The 20,267-nt window shown below is 46.3% G+C and overlaps 1 protein-coding gene across 2 annotated transcripts in view; it reads right to left on the bottom strand.

Annotated features, from left to right (window-relative positions):
- The window catches only part of GATA6 (GATA binding protein 6), a 45,216-nt gene extending 26,350 nt beyond the window's left edge, over positions 1–18,866 (bottom strand). Inside the window, exons 1-3 of one of the 2 annotated variants that reach the window (XM_053248798.1) lie at positions 18,595–18,866; positions 15,929–16,930; positions 1,059–1,225 (exon numbers count right to left, since the gene is read on the bottom strand). In XM_053248798.1, the coding sequence (XP_053104773.1) occupies positions 1,059–1,225; positions 15,929–16,859 (1,098 nt within the window). In that variant the 5' untranslated portion in view covers positions 16,860–16,930; positions 18,595–18,866. Of the gene's footprint in view, positions 1–1,058; positions 1,226–15,928; positions 16,931–17,533; positions 17,983–18,594 lie in introns of those variants that run through there. The other variant, XM_053248799.1, reaches the window with a different exon arrangement.
- Positions 18,867–20,267: the final 1,401 nt, after the last annotated feature.

The raw sequence follows: 20,267 nt of genomic DNA, 5'->3' as shown, positions 1-20,267 counted from the left end.
CATTTGTTTGGTGATACAAATCAGTGTGTACATGAAGATCTGTGGAGTAAGCGCCATTAGTTAACCTAAATGTAGACAGTTAACCCAAGTCTACAAATGTTAGAATTATTAGCTGAGGCTGTTAATTTCTCCCATTGCTTCCTTTATCAATGTAACTGGCCCATATCTAAATTTTGCAAGATTCGTATGTTTGATCATTTTCCCAACATCATAATTCTCCATGACACCACACTAGTTTCTGGTGCCAAGAGTTAGCTATCACAGCAACTATGAATGCATTGTATTCATTGTAACTAATCCATTAAAAATCAGTTCATTACTCCCTTTCGTAACACTCTCTTCTTGCATAGAAGCAAGAGTACAAGCTTAAGTTCCTTGATCTTCCATGGATTTCCATGGGGGATGCAATCCAATGTACCTTTTTGACATTAAGTCCCATTGGGCATGATCCAGCCAAAATGCAACCTGAGTCTATTGATGTTTTCTCAAAAGCAAGTCCCACTATGTTATAGAAAAAGGCAGTGAGCTTAATTTCTAAACTTACTGAGTAACTGTTAAAACTTCTGATAGCGAAGTAATAGAAACAAGGTCCATGTTAACCCTGCTAACTGGGCAAAGAGGTACCTTTTACCGTGGTGATTCTTTGTATTTAGCAGGGGGAAAGTAACTGGCCCTATCCACCCCCAGCACAGTACTTCCAGTGACTGTTGCTGGTGTCTATCTTATGTTTCTTCTTAGAATGTGAGCCCTTTGGGGACAGGGTTCCATCTTATTTGTTTGTTATTTCTCTGAGTAAACCCCCCTGAGCCATTTTTGGAAGGGCGGTATAGAAATCGAATTATTATTATTACGACGACGACGACGACATATGACTTCATGGTTCTTATTCTATGAATTCTAATGTAACTATATTTTCATTTAAAATATAGCAACACAATTTTAAAACAAGAAGGATAAAGATGTTTGACTTCTTGGATTGGGCAGAGGTAGGAAGAAGACCCTTCAATCCTCTCCACACCCCACACTCACTCACACACATACACACACACTCCACTCACCACTCTCTTCTGGGGCTTGATTAGGGGCCTGCTGAGGCCATTCATCTTGGTGTAGAGCCCACAAGCGTTGCACAAATAGTTGCCAGTGCCATCTCGTCTCCACAGGGGGGTCTGGAAGGAGCCACAGTTGACACATTCCCGGCTCTCAGACAGATCATCCAGGAGATCTATAGTAGGGGAGGGCAGAAATTCTAGGTTGGTGGTGCAGAAGTCAAATGTGAAATAGCAGTTGAGACAGCCTGGAATGGTCTCCCCACTGCCCTGCCCAGGGAAAACAGCCAACCCAGATCCCATGATCAGTCTTACAGTGAATGGCCTTCACTGTAGTCCCATTCAAACAGCATGTTGTACTTGTGTTCAGATGTCTGTACACATACATTTTAATGAGAAAAACTGTACCTGTGTTCATTATAATGAGTTCAATTTGATTTTATATTATAATGATTTTAATCATGAATTTAACAAGTATATATGGGCTCATGCCATTCCCTCAAATACATGGTACAGATGGGAAGTGCACTACATGTTAACAACTGTGCCTGTGTAAACTGTACACAGATTGTACACGTGTTGGGCATAATGTGTGGATAGGGCTTTTGTCACCTTCATCCCAGGAACAGCAGCTGTGGAGCAAATCCCACTGATTAGCATCACAGCTGAAACATTTGCTGAGAATAATTCCCCCTTATTTCAGGGCAGCTAATGTTTTAGTCAGGTCTTGCCACCACCCAGATCTATCCACAGTGTTGTTGCACATTTCAAAGAAACTTACTCTGAACTAAGTGTGTATAGGACCACAGCCTTAATCCATTAGGCACACTGGGTGGGAGTCCCAAGGAACCCCATAGAACTTACTTCCATGTAAATATACATGGCTGCAAACTGACTGAAGAGAGTCCAGCTAAACTCTGGGATTTGCTTAGCAAACATAGTTAGGACTTGACTAAAACCAAGAACTTGTTTGATGAATTTGATGAACTTGGAACTTGTTTGATGAATTTGATCTTGCTTGAGGAATCAAAACAAATACATTACATTCTTCCAAGGAGCTTAGAGCCACAGAGATGGTGATTTCCCATTCTTTTTAGCCTCACAACAACCTTGTTTGGTTGGTGCAAGGTCACCTACTGGGCTTCACAGCTGAGGAGGGATTTGAACAGGGATCTCGTTGGACACTAACCACTACACCACACTAGTACATTTGTACCACTACTTGTAAATTTGTTTGCAAAGCATTTCCCCACCCTTGTGTTGGGTCACTTTACCTCTGCCTTTCTCTGCATTCATTCAGTGATCAGCATCCGAATAACATGCTTATTTCCGCAGTAAGGCTGAGGGCGTTTGTTTAAATACTTTTTATTCAATTTTCACAACACAAAAGGACAAACAAATGATACAGACACTAGGTGTTTGGTTTTTTTAACCACCCTCGCTTTAGGCTTCCCTGAGGAAGATTGCTCAAAGTAGTCCCATTGAAATGGAAAGAGCCACGTTTGTTAAGAACTCTGTTGACTTGTCATTTTAATTTCAATGGAAGGACTTTGAACAATTGAACAAATACATCAGCCACTATTTCAATGGAGCTTTAACAATAAGCCACTCCAAGGTTAAAGCATTTAAGATAGCGACATTGAAGCGGAGAGCCTTAAGGGAAGACCTCAACCAGCCTCAACCAGCAGCTGGATGGACAGGAAACCGGAGACAAGTTCGCCATTTGTCGCAGACTCGCAGCTGGACAACTTGACAACTTTCAAAGCCAAAAACCGCAGGAGAAAAGATATCGCGTCCCACCCAGCGAGCCAGCTTCCAGGGCTATGATCTCGTCCCACCCGGTTTTAAATATACTGCGTTATCAGTCAAGTGGGGGGGGCGGGGGGGCTGGCGCTCTCTAACTCTCCATTGTCTCTCCTGAAAGTCGGCGGGTGACTCTTTCATTTGCATTTTATGACCTCAGTATCGCACGTTCTTCTGGCGCAACCGCAGTGGAACCAGGGAAATAATCGCTTGAAATACTGTCTAGAGACAGAGAGCTGAGCGATTCCTGGCCCTTTCGCAACACGCTTCATCAGACTCTCACGGCAAACGCCACACCCCTCGATCCTTTGCACGCTCCCCTCAAATGAACTTGTTACTTACCTAGAAGTAACTCGCACTAGTTTCAACAGGGCTCTCTTCCGAGTCAGGACAGTATCCTGTAGAAAAAGCTGTCCTCCGCAGGGGCTTCCTAAGCTTGCAATTCTAAGCACACCTAACTGGCAGTCAATCCCATGGAAGTGAGTGCGGCTTACTTCTGAGTAAACATACTTAGTCTTGCCCTGCACCAAAGCAACCACCTTTAAACACCTTGTAACAATGGCGTCTAACTCCACAGCCTTAAATAATAATAATTTTATTATTATTAATTAATAATAATAATAATTAATAACATTATTATTATTATTATTATTATTATTATTATTATTATTATTATTACATTTAAATAAGTTAATGATAGAAAACCCGCAACTGTGTTTAGGCTAGGAAATAAACTGAATAGCCGCGGGAAAAAGATCGCGACCAGTTTCCTTTTAAATGCAAGAAACCTCGGAAGAGTGAATAGACGGGGGCTTTATGGAAGAGCATTTGCCAAAGGCAAATGTTTTAGAGAGAACGCCAGGAGTTTGAGGTCGGGGAATTTGTGGGAATCACAACGGCATTTCCTTGCGTTCATACAGTTATCATACAATGAAGGGGACACCCGACTACAAATTAGACCTGTGTAGTAATACCCTCTACAAGTGTATTCAAATCAGGTCCCGTTGAGTTTAATGTGATTTACTCCCAACTTCCCAAGTAAGGGCATATAAAACTGCAGCCTTAGGCTATGAATCTGTATCTCCATATCCCCACATATACTTGGGAATAAGCCCCGTAGAGCACGTTGGAACTTACTTCCAAGATTTAAAAGGCCCAGAATCGGACTATTCTGACCAGACGGCCGCGATTCCTTGGATTTTTGTTATTTAAGGCGGGTTCCATCGGATCTAGGCTTCCACCTCAGTATGTTGAGGAAGATAACCAGTTGCAGAGGAACTCCAAGTATATTTACCTAGAAGCTCCTTTGAACTCGGCGGGAGAGAGGCACTAATTGCCGATGCTTAGGATCCCCAGACGGTTTTCTTAACTCCCTTGAAATCAACGGCTCTTCCAGATACAGATGTTTTGGTCTGGGCGGCAAAAGGCTATAGTCCTAAGTAACACACTTAGTCTCGGTCCATCGGACCGGCACCTACTACATCCAGGGCTCCAATCCCGCCAAACCGTGACCCAATGATTTCTACGAAGCGTGCTGCGCTGTAGAACTTGCCCGCCGATCCCTCTGGAAGGCAGCCGTAGCGCATTCCAAGCTATTCTGTAGGAGCTCCCATTGCCTCGCTTAATGACGGGGGTTGGGGACGCTGGAAAAGTTCCCCAATGCCCTAAATCAAAGTAAACGGGAGGGGTGGAAGAGGCCCCGCTTCTACTTGGAAGTCCACTGAAATCGCGGTGGCTGACTTCTGGGTCACGGGCTCTCTGTAACGCCCAGAGGGGCAGCCATCTTACAGCAAGCCCGCACAAAAAGGGGCCTCGTGGCACCTTAAAGAAGAGGAGATTTAGGAGGGCAGGGCCAGGCCGAGCCTCTCAGGCAGCCGCTGGCCTGGCTTCCAGCCCACCAGACATCTGCAAGCCTTGAAGGTGGCACACGACCCTTTGCGCCTCTGGGTCAATGTCCCGATCTTGTAAATCACAAGTAAACTGATCGCAGCCCTATTTGGATTTTATTTTATTTTGCTTTTATTTTGTGAAATAAATTGTAAACGCCCTGAGCCATTTTGGAAGGGCGGTATACAAATCAAATAAATAACACCCCCCCCCCGTTTCCCTTTCAGAAGCAAGCCTCAGTGAGTTTCATAAGACATATTTCGAGGCTAGTTTGCTTCGGATGCGACCGTTGCGTTCTTCTCCGGGCAAAGCCGTCCCTAAAGGCGCGCTCTTTGGGCAGGAGATAGGAACCGCATTCGCGTCACCTTTTCATCCGATTTCTCTAACCCCGCGGTCAATTGGAAAATGTCTCCGGACATTCACTCAAGATCTACGCCCTGCCGAAGCAAGAGAGAAATGCCTTCGTTTTCCTGGCAGACACCTCCCACGTGGAAAGGAACTCTCACAGCGCAGCCCTATCCGGCAAGTAAATCTTACTGAGCTCAGTGGGATTTTACTCCCAAGGAAGCACTCAAAGGACTGCAGCCTCTATATGCCACTGAAGTCAATGACATCCATTGGTCAATAAACTGTTAACGCCCAGAGCCGAAAGTTTGAGGAGGTGTACAAATTTGATAAACAAACTGGTTTCCCTTGAGAAAGTGTGCGATTGGACGGGGTGGAAATTTATTCTTAGAATAAGAATCCTTTTGATCTATCCACATCGCTTGTTGCAAAGGTGTGTGTTCCTTCTCTTCCCTCCTCCCCCGCCCTTCTGTTTTTCTTCTCTCTTCTTCCCCCTGTTTCTCTTTCGCTCTACCTCCCCACATCCAGAGCAGCACGCACAGGCTGGAATAGGGAGGAAAGGTCGGGCTGGGGGAACGCGGGATAAACTGGGAAATGTGTTTGTGAAATACATGTCAAAGATCGCAAATAAAAACACAAAGGAAGAGCCATCTGTGGGGAATGGGCGAGGCTGCCAGCCTGTGCCAGCCTGCTTCCTCGAGAGTCACTTCCCTTGAACCCAGGGGATCCGATTTGCGAGGCCGCCGAGATTCGGAACCGAGTTTTGCTTCTTTGGCCACGATCCCAACCGCTACCTGCTCTTGATTCCCTGCCCCTGTTAACTTGCCACACAGGAAAGTGAAAGGGATCTCGTAAATGTCAAAGCAAGCCTTTGGAAGGCGCGTTTAACGACAACAGTGGGGAGCCCAACCCCCGCAGCAAAGCCTGTGCTTTTTCTCTTGCCCCTTTCAAAGAGATCTTGTCAAAAAGATCTTGCATCAATCGGAGCAAGCTGAACTCAGTCCGACTGCGAAGTAGCTTCCAGTTGCCAATGCCAACACCTCCCGCACACAGACTAATCTGCTCTACAACGAAGCCACTGCTCAATACTCTTCTAAAGACTAGAATCAAAGTTATATTACCTTCCCCTTTTTAAAAACTGCCTAGAGAACCAACCAACACAAAATCCTAACCTCTTTCCCAGCGAGGTTTACAAGGGGACAATACTTTCTCCCTCTCCCAGCCTTTTAATAGACAGATGAGAATAGTTTCCAGCTAAGAATAGATCATAGACAGAGAATAGATCATAGACAGATGAGAATAGTTTCCAGCTAAGTGCTTCAGAGATCTTTATTCCGCTTACCCTCACCCCAGCTCCGGGAAGTAAGACACTATTATTCCCATTTTACACAAGGGAGACATCTAGTCGATCCAAGACTCTAATCTGTGGTTGAATAAAGTAGTTCTACCCTCAATATTGAACCCTCTGGATGAATAAGACAAACTTCTCTATCAAAATCAATGGTCTCCGAGAGTTCCCAGTATCTGGGGGAAAGTGACAGCTGCTACAAATAATCTTTCACTCTGATTGCAAATATGTCACACTGAATTCAGTTTTGCTTCTGAGCACCAAAAGAATGTATAAATCCCCTTACTGTTGCAAATTTACTACATTTCTTTATGGGAATTCCCATTCCACTAAAAAAATAAAGAACACCATAATTACCTTGTGAAACCTAGAATACTACCTGGAAATTTACCTGGATAATTTATTAGTCTCTCTTTGTAATATGCTCCGTTTGTTTCCTTAAAATTCCAGGTAGAATTCTGGAGTTTACAAAGTAATTAATGTTGTGAACAAATTTATTTTACCATTTTTGCACATCTCTTGATCACACATAAAGTGTTTTACTGTTAATTATTTGCTCTAATTAGTCATAAGAATAATTCCTCATTAATCACAAGGCCGATTCCTTCAACATCCCAAAACTGGCCACAGGCATACATTTTTGTCCGTGTGCAAGGTACAGAAATGTTTACTTTAATCGCTTGTCTGATAGATGCCTTAGATATCAAGGCAGTGAAAACAGATTTAAATGGAAGCAGAAGCAGGTCCAACAGACTGTGATGTGCCTAGAGTCACAGCACAATCTAGAATAACTGTAAGTAGCTGACAGCCATTAAGCTATTTCAATATAATTTTTTTTCAGAACTGCACCTTGGTAAAATAGTTTTAATCTGTTTTCAGTTCAATTATCTTGAGGAATTTCATTGTTGAAAAAAAATATAAGAAATTCTGAACTACACAAAAAGAATGCTTTTCCCCAAAAAGTTTAGTGTGCTTTTATTAAAATAAAAAATAAAAAAATCTCCATACATTTTATTCTAAAACTTTCTGGAACTCTTTCTACTCTCTAGTGTCACATCTAAAATGCTGTTCTGAACCATTAGAGCTTGATAGATAGATAGATAGATAGATAGATAGATAGATAGATAGATAGATAGATAGATAGACTGACGATAAAAAGCAAGCCAACACAGAAATCTTAAATTTCTTAAAATGTAGAAGTCTTAAAATATTACAGAAACCTGCTCTGATCTATATTTTCACTTTCACCCAGCAAGGTTAGAAGCTGGCTTCTGAGACAGATGTTTATTAAGAAGCATATTTGCATCTGCTTTATATTTATTATTTCACTAGTTGTTCTGTGCCACTAATTGCATTTTATACTAAATTTGACAGATACCCAGATTAACCACATGGCTCTTTGCAACAGCACTTTACTTTCCAGTTCTATAGTAAGAACAGGAATTTAGTATCACCAGAATAAATTTAGTATCTCCAGAGTGCAGATCAGGGGATTTTTATATTAAAATATATTGGTTGATATAGTTCTATAACATGGCTATAATTTAAAGAGCCTTTTATGAGGTTCCTCAGCCTGTATCAGAAGGTCCCAACCACAAGCATCACGTGTAGCTTCTCCAGCAGTATGGGGGCGGTGGGGGGGCTGTTTTCTTCACTGCCCACACTATTATTCTGTACACAGCATCCTCCCTCAGTGTTCAAATCATCCTCACAACTGCTGTTAGGAAGGCCACAATTATATATATCACACACAAATCTTAAATAGCCCTGCTGTGCATTAGAAAATCCATACACTGTTAATGTTAATGTTAATGTTAACATACACTGTTAATTAATTAATTAACAGTGTATGTTAAAATATACAGTGTATATAAAATACACTGTCTGTTAATAATCCCCGAAGCCTAACAATAAAAAAATGGAGTGCAGGAAGAGTTACAAGGACTTAATTTGCTTAGCCTCACAAGGTGCTTGGTAGTGAGCTCAGGATGCATGCAACACCTCTCTCTCTCACACACACACACTTTAGAAAAATAGAAATGAGAAATTGCTAGATGTTCTGTCTCTAACATTAAATGAAGCACACAGGCCTTTGCAAGACAGAGAGCAGAAATAAGGAGTAAAACATGGTAGCCATTTGAAATGCTGGAGATCTCCTCCCCCCTCCCCATCCAAGAAGCCTGGGGCACATCCTGATACCAGTGTCTAGCACCTTTTGAGGCTAATCTAATTAAGTCTGTGTAAACTCTTGTTCAACTCCCCTCCCTCTCTCCCACCCACACACACACACTTTTTGAGCTTTGCTCAACGTCCAGCCTAAGGAAAAGTTCTGGAGAACTCTTAAAGCTTGCTGCTCATGACACGGTATCATTTTGGTTGGTCCTAATAAAGGGATTTCCAGGCTGTGGCTTTTGTATCCCCAATTACAGACTAGGAGAAGGGGAACAGAGGCTTAGAAGATGTAGAAGAGAGGTTTGCCAGAGGGCTCCCAGGGAAAACATGGCCCAGAAGACTGGAACCAGGAACTTTAGGGCCCATAGTTCATGCTGACAACCACTATTCTACAGCAGCTACTAAACCAGCCCTACCACATCTGCAGAGCTCAATGCTTGGCCCTTGGGATTGGGGCCATTATAGTAAGGGTCAGGATGCCAATGCGAATTACTGTGGCAGGAACTTCATAGACAACATGCTGCTTCATCAGGTGTGCATTTGGCATTTATTTGTAAAACTAGTGACATAAAAATAGTAAAGACAACTTTAATACTTGTAAAAGGTCACAGGCTCAGGGTTTGGAAAGGTGTCCCTACACTGAAGCTGAAATAGAAGCCTAATAGTAGGCTTGGCTGAGAAAATGTATCTGGCACTCGGGTCCTAAACACATTAGCTTTGGAAGAAGATCCCATTGGTTTAAATCAGCCCTGTACAACTTAAGGCCTGTGGCCCAGATCCAGCCCGTGGGCACATTTTTGATGGCCCAGGTAGCCATCAACAGCAAGAGCCCCAAAATTTGGCATTTGAGGGGGTGGGGTTGGAACAGTCAGGTGCTCACTGAATGAGCAAGGACAGGGCTTATTTTCTGTCCGCTATCCTTGGTTAAAATTGTGGGTGCATGGGGGGGAGGGAAGGACACAACTAACTAGTAATTGCTTTAATATTTATCTTCTCTATGATTAATTTTATTGCAATAATCAATGCACTGAGAATTGACTTCTGCCCCAACATACATCGTCATGGTTGTTTCTGGCCCACTGGAACATTTGAGTTGTCTACCCCTGGTTTAGATGGATTCTTTTCCAAGCAATTCCAGGGTAACCTTTGCTATGTTGGCAAGTGGTAGCTTTCACCCCCTTTCCTTTCTTTTTTTTAGTTTAGCAACAGGGAGCAGCTGACCCTATTCATACCAGCATAGAATCCTTTTCAGTGGCTATTTGCTTTTTTATTTTTATTTATTTAATTAATTTAATTTAATTTAATTTAGAGCCCTTTGACAACAGGAAGCCACTTTCTCCTTTTGCTCAGCAAACTGGTTTGAGGCTGAAAAGTGGCATATAAATAAATAAATAAATAAATAAATAAATAAATAAATAAAGTGGTGATGTGCACTGAACAGGAATGAAAATATTTGGGACTCTCCCACTTTTTAACCAACCAGCCATGTGCACACCTAAACCTAGACACCACATCCTGAACCCATTACACTGAAGTAAGTCCCACTGAACTAGGACTGAGAAGTAAACAAACAGGTTGTGGGGGAGGGAAATGCAGTTCTGTGGATATGCATGAGGAATGGGCTACTTTCAGTTTAGAGTATTAAAAAGCCTTTTAGATTGAGATATAGGGGTATGTTCTCATGTTTTCACTTTTTGTAGTCTAAAGACAAATTCCACATGAATTATATGTGACTTTCTTAAACGTGTCACCACAGCGAATTAATGGCTGATTAATATTAATATATTCATCTCAAATATATTCATTAAGATTAATATATTAATTCATTAATCAACCATTAATGGTTGATTAATATATTCATCTCAAAAGGTGAATTTCCAATCAAAGGTGCTCTTTTCCAGCTCTATCTACTTCTACCAGAATTGCTTCTAACCTCTAAACAAAAGCTATCTACAAAAATTAGATATGCATTTTTGACCATTATTTAGAAGAGAAGTTCTGATTTGATTCAGAGTTCTCAAAGCTATTGTTCAGAGAACCATTCTGAAAGGCTTTTGTAAGATGCACTATTGAGAGATTGATTAACTTTTTAAAGCAAACATGGCAATCAGTGAGTTGGCTAAAAGGTGGACATTTAATTCTTTGAACGTTAATCAGCCAGACCCCAGACTTTTGCCCAGACTTTTGCCAGTGACAGGTCATCTAATTGTGTGAGCATTCATTAAGACCTACTCTCCTCCATTCCTTCATGAAATCTCCATGTCAATAAAGCTTCCTCCTTAAAAGTCTGTAATAACATGAAAGCACTGAAGCCTTGAAACTGGTTTGAGTCATTTCCAGCTGTTTAAAAGGGGTAAGCACTTAACTATGCTGTTCAGAGGTGGAGCAAGGTTGGAGAGGGCCCTGGGACAGAAAGTGAAGATGGTCCCCTGTCCCTTCACCACCCTCAGAGAGCTGTGTGGGGAAGAGCAAAGAGCAAGCTGTTACCCAGCCAGCTGCTGGGCTCCTCCCCCTCAGGGGCCCAGGGACATTGTTCAATCGCAGCTTCACCCCTGAAACTGTTAATAACTTAGACCAGGGTTTCTCAATGTTGGGCCCCCAGATGTTCTTGGACTTCAGCTCCCATAAACCCCAACCAAAGACCACTGGGGCTGGGGATTATGGGAGTTGATGTCCAATTCTGGGGACCCAATGTTGACAATCCCTGACTTAAGACAACTCAAAGTGATCACAGTGGACTTCTGGCTCCTGAACGAAACCAAAACTGCAGCCTCTGTGTTAAGAATATGACTACAACAAATATTTATATACCACTTTTCAACAAAAGTTCTCAAAGCCATTTACATAGAAATAAATAAATAAAATGGCTCCCTGTCCCCAAAGGGCTCACAATCTTAAAAAAGAAACATAAGATGGACACTGGCAACAGCCACTGGAGGGATGCTGTGCTTCCCCGATAAATAAAGAGAATCATCCTCTTTGCTCAGTTAGCAGCGTTAACAGCACAAAATAAGACATTTTCAGTGTGAGAAGGCAGAAGCCTTAAGGCTCTCCCCCCCCCCCTTGCAGGCTTCCTTACACCATATCTTCCTGAGGCCCCAAGATTGCCAACTTTATTTTCTTTTGTGCACACAGCATTTTAAAGGTTGTGGCCATATCATCCTAACACTTCCAGTGCTTGGAAGCAAGACATTTCAATGGAACCTTCCATTCCAAAACTGTGTTTAGAATTGGGAGTATTTGGCAGAACTGCTTTCTACCAGTGGGACATGGCTATCCCATTCCCCTTTTAGAACAAACATCTATATATCAGGGGCATCTAGAGTTCTGGCTCTCTGCTTTGAGTAACCCTTGTTATAAGCCATTAAACAGGTCTATGTTCTATGTCCAAAGGAAAGCACAATTTAAAATGTGGTGTGGTGTATGTGCCTGATCTGTGTTGATTATTTTGCTATAGCAATTGTGTGAATCTAAAAAAAAAAAAATCACCCTAAAAAACCTGCCAACCAAGTACACTTTAAAACATACCTACTGACATCCAGACTAAGTTATTCATGAGTAGTCCCACTGGAATTAAGTGGGACTATACATGAATAATTTTGTCTGGATGTCAGGTACTTTGGCAGGAAGTTTAATCCAATATTTCTAAAAGCACCTCTTTAAACCTAGCTGGAAAAACCCCTTCCCAAATCTGAAATTGTGTCCCTTGCTTGGCAATATTCACCACCCATTGCTCTCTCCCAATAAAGCCAATTAAAAAACTATTTTACCTAGAATGATATAACATGTTTTGCAAAATTTGTAAAGTGGAACTTGTTTGAGGTCTCTCTACTGTCCTAGCTTCTTGTTACTGGCTGTGGCAGGGATGAAATATGTAATGAAATATAATATTTCATACAGAAGCAATAATATATTTTACAGTTGATGGTACTGATAAGCACTGTATTTTAATGAACACCAAAAGGGGATATAATATAAAATACTTCTTCCCTCTTCCCCTATTAAATCTCTTTTCAGAGATGGCTTGATTTTGTTTCTCTTACTAACTCAAATGTATATTGTTTTGTTATCTTCTCCCTTTCTGAAAGAAAAAAATATATTTAGGTTAATATTCTTTTAGTAAGGGAGAGGATAACTAAAAAAAAAAAAAAATCAGCATGAAATACCAAACCAAGCCATATGTGAAAAAAATGATTTGTTTAGAGATTTCTTTGAAATGAAGTACATATGTAAATTCTCAATAATCCCATTCAAGACACATTATTTGACAGTATTTTTCATTTAAATGAACAAGTCTTCCTTCCAAGTAAATGCCTTTCCAGGTTGACTCTCCAGGCAGTGCCTAAACACATTCACAAACGCCTTCTGGGGGTATGTGAACATTATCCCTTCGAGAGGGAGTTATCTCCTTTAACTTTCGATTACAGTTTCATCCTTCCATTAATGTTCTATAGTGGAATCCAGAATATCTGGAAAGTTAGCAGCTATCTGATGAGATGGGCTCTAGTCCTCCGGTGCTTATGCTAAAATACATGTGCTTATGCTAAAAAGTCTTTAAAATGCCACAAAAGCTTATGACTAAATCCCAAACGATTCTATTTCGTAGATACTAAACCCATCGAAATCACAGAAACGACCAAATCTGCATATGTGGCTCATGCTAATTGTCTTGTGCAATGAAACCCGAAACCACCCCCACCCTCAACATCGATTAGGTGGAGGAAAAGGGGTCTTTTAAAAAAGTAAATACACTGAGAATAGATGGTTGGAATATTTGTTTTTTAGTGTGGGAGGGAGGGAGGCTGAAACTCAGTTCAAACAGCCTTCCAAAAGGAAATAAATTGAGGAAATATAACTAAAAAATAAATTTAGAATTTATTTTGTTACTAGTTTTGGCAGGGATGAAATATGTAATGAAATGTAATATTTCATACAGAAGCAATAATATATTTTACAGTAGATGGGGTGTGTGTATATATATAAATAAAATCCCTTAAGCACCCCCCCCCCAGTTTTCTTCTGAAGGCATTTAATCAAAATTAGAGGGATTCATTTCAGAAGAATCCTATTTAAGCCATCGGCCGCTTTGAAAGGGAAGCCTTCAAGCGCGAAAATAACTATAATCTCAATTTGTTATGAGAGGAAGTAACAGCCAGATATGAGAACTGCCTGGACTCGAGTCTTTCTTGACATAGCCGTTATTTATCTTCGGGGAAAGCAGAAGGGACCACGGAGGCTACTGTGGACATTATTGCTACTGGCAGTCTCCTATATTTCGGGGTGACTTATTTGCACATGTAAAAACCTGCAAGGGGAAAAGAAAATCTACCCTGACAGATCACCCTCTGATTAATATCTGCTCTTGAACTGTGGCCGCTACTGTCTCCCGTATCGGTTGAGGCAGGAAATTCAGAGCCATGGACCCCTTCCCATAAGTGAGGCGAAGGCCACTTTCTCCCCAGCGTTACCTAATGTCCTTCAGCCTCCTAAGTTCCTAAGCAGTAAACGAAAAGAAAACCCAAGAAGAGCGAGGAGGAACGCCCGAAGAAGAGATCTAGAGGGCTGCTGTTTCCAACTATTTCTCTTGTCTGTTAGCACCTGTCTGGCGACCATGGCTGGAATACTCCGAGCAGAGTGAAGGGAGATGCTGGTGACTGGGAGGAAATGGCCCCTGAACTGCCCCAATCGATCAGCCGCCCCCTCGCACTCCAAGGGCGGCTGCGCATTCCCGGGTCTCTTTCCAAGCGCATCAAAGAGAGCGAGTCCACATCCCCATCCCCAGAGCAGATCTTGATCTGGCAGCCCGCAGGAAAGGCTCGCCCTCCCACTCCAGGCCACACTTCCACACCTTTTCCCACCGCACCGCGTCAGAGCGGCGCGCACCAGATGATGTCACACGCCAAACCCCACGACGGGAGGTCCCTACCCCCCGCCGCCCTCCTTCCCTTGCCCGGAGCCCCAAGCTAGCTACCCGTTGTCGGCCAAGGCCTGTGACCTTAGCCCGACGGGCCCTTTACTTGCGAAGAGGTGTTTCCCGCGGGGGCGATCAGAGGAGAACCCGGGGAGGGGGAGGGAGCAAGAGGCCCCTAAGCCTCTCCCTGCCTGCATTAGCTCTCTCCAGCTCGCTCCCACTCAGCCCCTGGCTTCCCCACCCGGTGTCAAGCCCTTCGCGCTCAGCTGCAGCGAGCGGGCGAGAGGCTGAGAGAAAGAGACCCTTTCCTTCCACTTTCCCGAGGTGCCATCTCTATGGCTTTGGCGGTGTGGCGAAAGGTTACACATCCATTTATTCAAGAGTCATGGATTTCAAGAGTCAAGCATGGCCCATGCGCCTCCAATGTTAAACAGGCCAATCTTTGAATCTTACTGGTTTCACTGGGAGAGTTAAGCAAGAGCCCACATCTTTCTCATGGAAATCAGTAGGACTGAATATTGGCTTGGCGTGCCTGCTAGTGGGAATCTCTCTTAGGCCTCAGGGGCAGGAGGAGGCCAAGAGGCTGAGTGCCCATCAAATGAGTGACTATTGAACTCAGAGCCAAATACAGTACTCAGCTTCCCTCCGACATCAGGATTCTGGAGGAAGAAATCCAGCACAGTGTAATGTGCTTTGCAATGCAAGAGACTTGCCAGATATGCTGGCGCCCTTTCTCCATTCTGATCACTGCACACAACGTGACTGCCAAAAATTCATGGTTATTTTTATTCCAAATCCTGGTCTATAAAACGTAAGGTCTATAAAATACCGCTCTTTTCTCCTGCACCAATCACTGCTAATAACAATGGACACAATCGTTCAGCGCCCCATAGAGCCGAGTACAACCCTAGAAGAATTCTCCTGATCAAGGTCCATTGAAAGAGACCACAATACCACAAGCGTTACTTCTGGGTGCTTAGTGGCCATTCATGAGTATCAGAACGAAACAACTGACCTTTCAGCCTTGTCAAGCGTTTAATTTTAAAAACAAAACAAAAGACAGCCTGTTTAATCACCGTTTGTATTCTTGTTGACCTACAACACCCTTAGCTGATCTGCTGCAATGGTTCTGTCCTACACCAATTAAAACTAAATGTTCATTATAGCTGCCTGGATCCATAAGGAGCGCCATGCCGTCTACTGCACTGCGCGCCTTCTATCCCGCTTTCCCGCTTACAGTGAAACCGCTGGGGAGTAAGGAGAATTCTCTCCTATATAGGAACTATGGATACTACCGCTTAGAGTGTTGATTACGTTCTTCCCCGCACAGCACGGTCCTCCGAGAAAGCCCCTCGGATTCGGCCCCCACTGTTGGCCAACCACAGATGCCCAACCTCTCCCGCGGGGTCTTACCTGCGTTGGGCGGCCGGACCGGGAGCGGGGCGGCGCGGCTGGGGAGACAGTGCAGCATGGAGTTGTCGAAGGGGTTGCCCCAGCCCGGAGTGCCGAACTGGGTGCCCACGTAGGGCCCGTAGTAGGATCCGTTCAGAGGCCGGAACTGCTCGCGGGGACTGTAGGCGGAGGACTCCCGGGAGGCGCCGTTGGTGGCCGGCGGGCTGCTGGTAGGGTAGGCATAGCGTCCCGAAGCTGGGTGGGTGCATCCTGCGCCGGCGGCGCCATAGGACGAAGACGGGCTTTCGGGGGCCGCCTGGGGGGCCCACGGCGAGTGCCCGCCGCCCTGACCGGTGCCCGCGGGACTCTGCAGGTAAGGCAGCATGGGGCCTACGCGAGTGGTGGGCACGTAGACGGGCGATCCGGCTGTGGAGGGCACGAAGCCACCTCCGCCGCTGCTGGGAGACGAGCCGTCGTAGGCGCTGCCCTGCAGGCCCTGCGAGTGGTGGTGTGGGTGGTGGTGATGGGCGTGCGGGTGGTGGTACATTTCCTCGACGGGCAGCGGCGGCGGCGGCTGCTGCTGCGGCGTCTCCGGGTTCTGCTTGGCCGAGGCGCGGTTGGGCCAAATCAGCTTGTTGGCCTGGTCCAGGTCGGTGAAGAGGTAGAGTTCTTCCCAGTTGGGCGCCGCCGCCCCCGCGGACACAGACACGAAGGGCCCCAGCAAGGCCCTGCTCTCGGGGAGGCACAGAGGCTGCGAGGCCTGCAGCGCGCCGGGCTCCGGCTTGATACTCCGGGACGGACCTCCGCCTCCGCCTCCGCCCGGGGAGCAGCCCGAGGGCGAGGAGGGCGACGACGGCGAAGGGCAAGGCAGCTCAGTGGACGCCAAGGGGCACGGCGAGTCGTCGAGGCCGCGGCGCTTCCGCAGGCACCAGCCGCCCTCAACCAGGGCCATCCAGCCCCGCGACGCTCAGCTCTCCTTCTGCCTAGCTGCTGCTGCTGCTGCTGCTCTCTCCAGGCTGACCGCTGCGAGGGAGACACGAAGAAGAGAAGGGAAAGGCGAGTTAGGCAAGCCGGCCACCTCTCAGAGCCCAGACCCGCCCGCCCGCCGGGCGATCAGACCGCTTTGGGTCAGCCTGGCGGTGAATGACCAAGTCACGGCCAAGAGTGCCTCTGAGCACACGCGGAACGCCTTCTCTTCACTGTAAGCGTGACCGGCAGCCGCAGCAAGACTGAGATCTTGGGGCAGGAAGAAGCAAAGCAGCCTCGCCCCTTTCCTGCCCGCCGGGCACTTCTCATTTAGGAAACTGGCCGCTTAGCCCCAAATGCCCCTCTCCTTCCAACCAGGCCCATATGGGGCTCGCGTTGGAGCGGCCAGACACCCCGGGGTGGGAGGAAAGGCAAGTTCTAGCTCGCGACTTAGAGGTGGATTCCGAGCCCGCTCTTGCCACAGGTAGTCTTGGGACTCTCTTTCAGCCTCCCCATCTCTACAGTGCGACAAGAGGGACCTCCAGGGTTAGGGCACGAGCAAACCAAAAAGCGTCAGCACTTTGCACGCCCGCAGTGCTGTGGAAACTGTAAATCGGCAAAAGGCAGCGACGCCCGGATTCGCACAAAGGTGGGCCCTACCTCTGGCTCTTCCAGCACCGGGGATTCCTAAAAGTCTGCCCGGGTCAGAGCAGCCAGAGAAGGAGAACGTCCACTCCCCGCCTTGGATTTTGCAGCCAGCGGGAGGGGGCGTGGGCTCTCATCGGCGCGAGGACAGCCCCGCCCCGCCGCCACTTAGCCTCACTTCGGCTACAGCCAATGAGTCACTGGACTTCGTCCCAGAATAAAAACAATTAGTAATGCAATTAAGTGTCGGGGGGCAGGGAGAGGAGTAGTGTGACCGAGCAGGCAGAGGAGCAGGAAAGTAGTCCAAGGAAAGAGAACGGCGGCCCAATCCCGACCTCCTCGGGGTGCAATACAGGTTCACGGCCTTCGGTCCACCAGGCCATGAGATTGCCCCGTGGCAGGGTCGCAGCTGCCAGAGGGGAAGCGAGCCATGCATCTTGCCCGGAGGCGGAGAAGGAGGCCGGTGCCAGTCTGCACCACGGTCCCTCCCTCCCTCCCTCCCTCCAGGCTTCACCCAAGCCCCCGAACGCCGCCGGCACACCTTAGAAATGGCTCCCCTCCACAATCAACAGTAAGCCCAACTCCTTGTCGCTGCCGCCCACTGCCCAGCCGGCCCAGAACACGCTGGGATCAAGCGCACTATGACCCCCAGGCTCCCCCTCGCGAGTCAGCCAAAACTCCCGGGGGCCGGGCAGAGTGAGAAGAATGCGCGTTGCCATCCAGAAAAAAGGGGATCGCAATCTCTCGCGCCCGTGGTTACACGCACCCGGCGCAAACGGATTCTAAAGTGATCACTCCAGAGAGATCTCTTCCAGTCCAAAGCATCCACGCTCCCTCTCGCTCCCCCCTCACCTCACCTCCCCCCGCCTTCTCGGCGCCCAAATCCCCCCGCGATAGGCACAAGAGTCGTCTCTCTCCGTCGGGAAGGAAGATAAGCAGGCGATAAGAGCGCGGCAGGGGAGATAAGGCATCCAGGCGGAGGAAGAGGCCACTGAGCCCGAGGAAGAGGAGGCCAGCGGGAGGCCCTGTCTGGCTCAGGAGGAGCCAAGGGAGAGCCCCCAAGTCCCGCATCGCACCTCTTTGGCGGCCGCTTCTTCGCATCGATCGGGGTCCCCCCTGGGTCTCTCGCAGCAATCCGGCGAGAGAGCGGAGCTGCGGCTCCAGGCAGCGACTGGTGATGTATAAAGAGGAGAGAGGAGGCGCCTCTCGCAGCCCGGCCGGAAAAGTGCAGCCAGCACCCAGCGGCGGCAAGTCCTGATTGGATTCAGGGAGCCCTAAACAAACAACAGAGCGAGATTGGCGGGGGTGCCAGTCCCAGCGCCAGGCCCTCCCTTGGAGGATAACCCGGCCGGCGCTGGGAGGGAGGAGAGGCAAATGCCCCAGCCAGGCCGGGGGGGGGGGGCGGGGAGGGAAGGGAAGGGAAGGGACAAACCCACCCCCCGCCCCGCGGAGCCAATTGCATGCGCCGGGAAGAACAAGGAGAATAAGAACAGCCGGGACAAAAACACTCGCTAATGGCAGCTCACACAAAAAGAAATATTGACAACCTTCCCCCACCCTGGCCGGGGCATTTGTTTTGCTTTTGAACAAAAAACAAAAGGCGGATATTTAAAATAACAAGAACAACCACAACCCTAAACGGGAGGATAGAAGGAATGGTTTTAAACATGGCGTGAAAGAAAAGTTCTGGATATATATCTATGGAACTTCTTTTCTATATATGATCATTCCTTCTATCCTCCCTTTTAGGGTTGTGGTGGTGGTGGTGGTGATCTTTAACATTTTAAATATCTGCCTTTTGCTTTTTGTTAAAAAGTGTCTTCTTTGCCATTGAACTCTAACGTTCAAAAACCAATTTGTTGGTTACTCTGCATTAACTTTTCTTCATTCGGATATCTCAGAAGCGATCAGAGTTAAGTCAGGAAGCAGATTCCTGACTTAAGCAGAGTTAAGTCAGGAATCGCGAGGTCAGTCGCAGTAGGCCCTCGGATGCGGGACGTTTTGCTCGGGCAATTGTTTTGCCGCTCGGGGTTAAAGGCCCCCGGCTCCAAAGGCCCTGCGCATTCCCAGCGCCACTTCAGGTTCCCGTTCGATTTCTTTCTCCACCTCTCTTTCTTTCCTCGTCTGTTCCTTCGCTGGTGTTTTCTCTCTTATCTTAACTGCGCACAAACTGATATCGTACGCAGCAGGAAAGTGACTGGACATTAAAATAACTTCGTCCCCCGAAGGTTATCAACTCGATATCTGTCATCATCAGTTTGTCCAGAAGTCGCATATTCTGTGTCAGGAGCAGCTGCACGAAGCACATGCCGTTCACTGGTGCCTGCAGGAATTATTCCTTCTGACAGACACAGTTCAAAAACCCGCTGAGAGAGCGAGGGGAAGAGAAACAGAAACACACTTATAAAACCTGTCGACAGGTTTTTCTCTCCTCACCCCACAAGACAAGGTGAGTGTGTAGGGGTGGGGGTGGGAGATTATATAGACATTACTAGGAATATACTGTTGGGAATAATCTTTGCAGGTATGTTTCAGGATTATTATTTTTTTAAAGATGTAATTGGGTTAAGTGTGTGTGTGTGTCCGTGTATACACGCAGGTATCTTTCATATTTTCATATCCTGAAAGCATTACCTATGTTCAGTCCTGCTTTCGCAATGACTGCTGCATGCATGCGTGTGTGAGAGAGATTCTCTTAACTATGTAACAAATGACCCCCATTGATTTCCATTCCACTTACTCCAGCCAG

This window comes from Hemicordylus capensis, chromosome 4, assembly GCF_027244095.1.
Source record: "Hemicordylus capensis ecotype Gifberg chromosome 4, rHemCap1.1.pri, whole genome shotgun sequence".
Lineage (NCBI taxonomy): Eukaryota > Metazoa > Chordata > Lepidosauria > Squamata > Cordylidae > Hemicordylus > Hemicordylus capensis.
The sequence above is the reverse complement of the archived record's forward strand: the minus strand, read 5'-3'. Positions and strand labels throughout refer to the sequence as shown.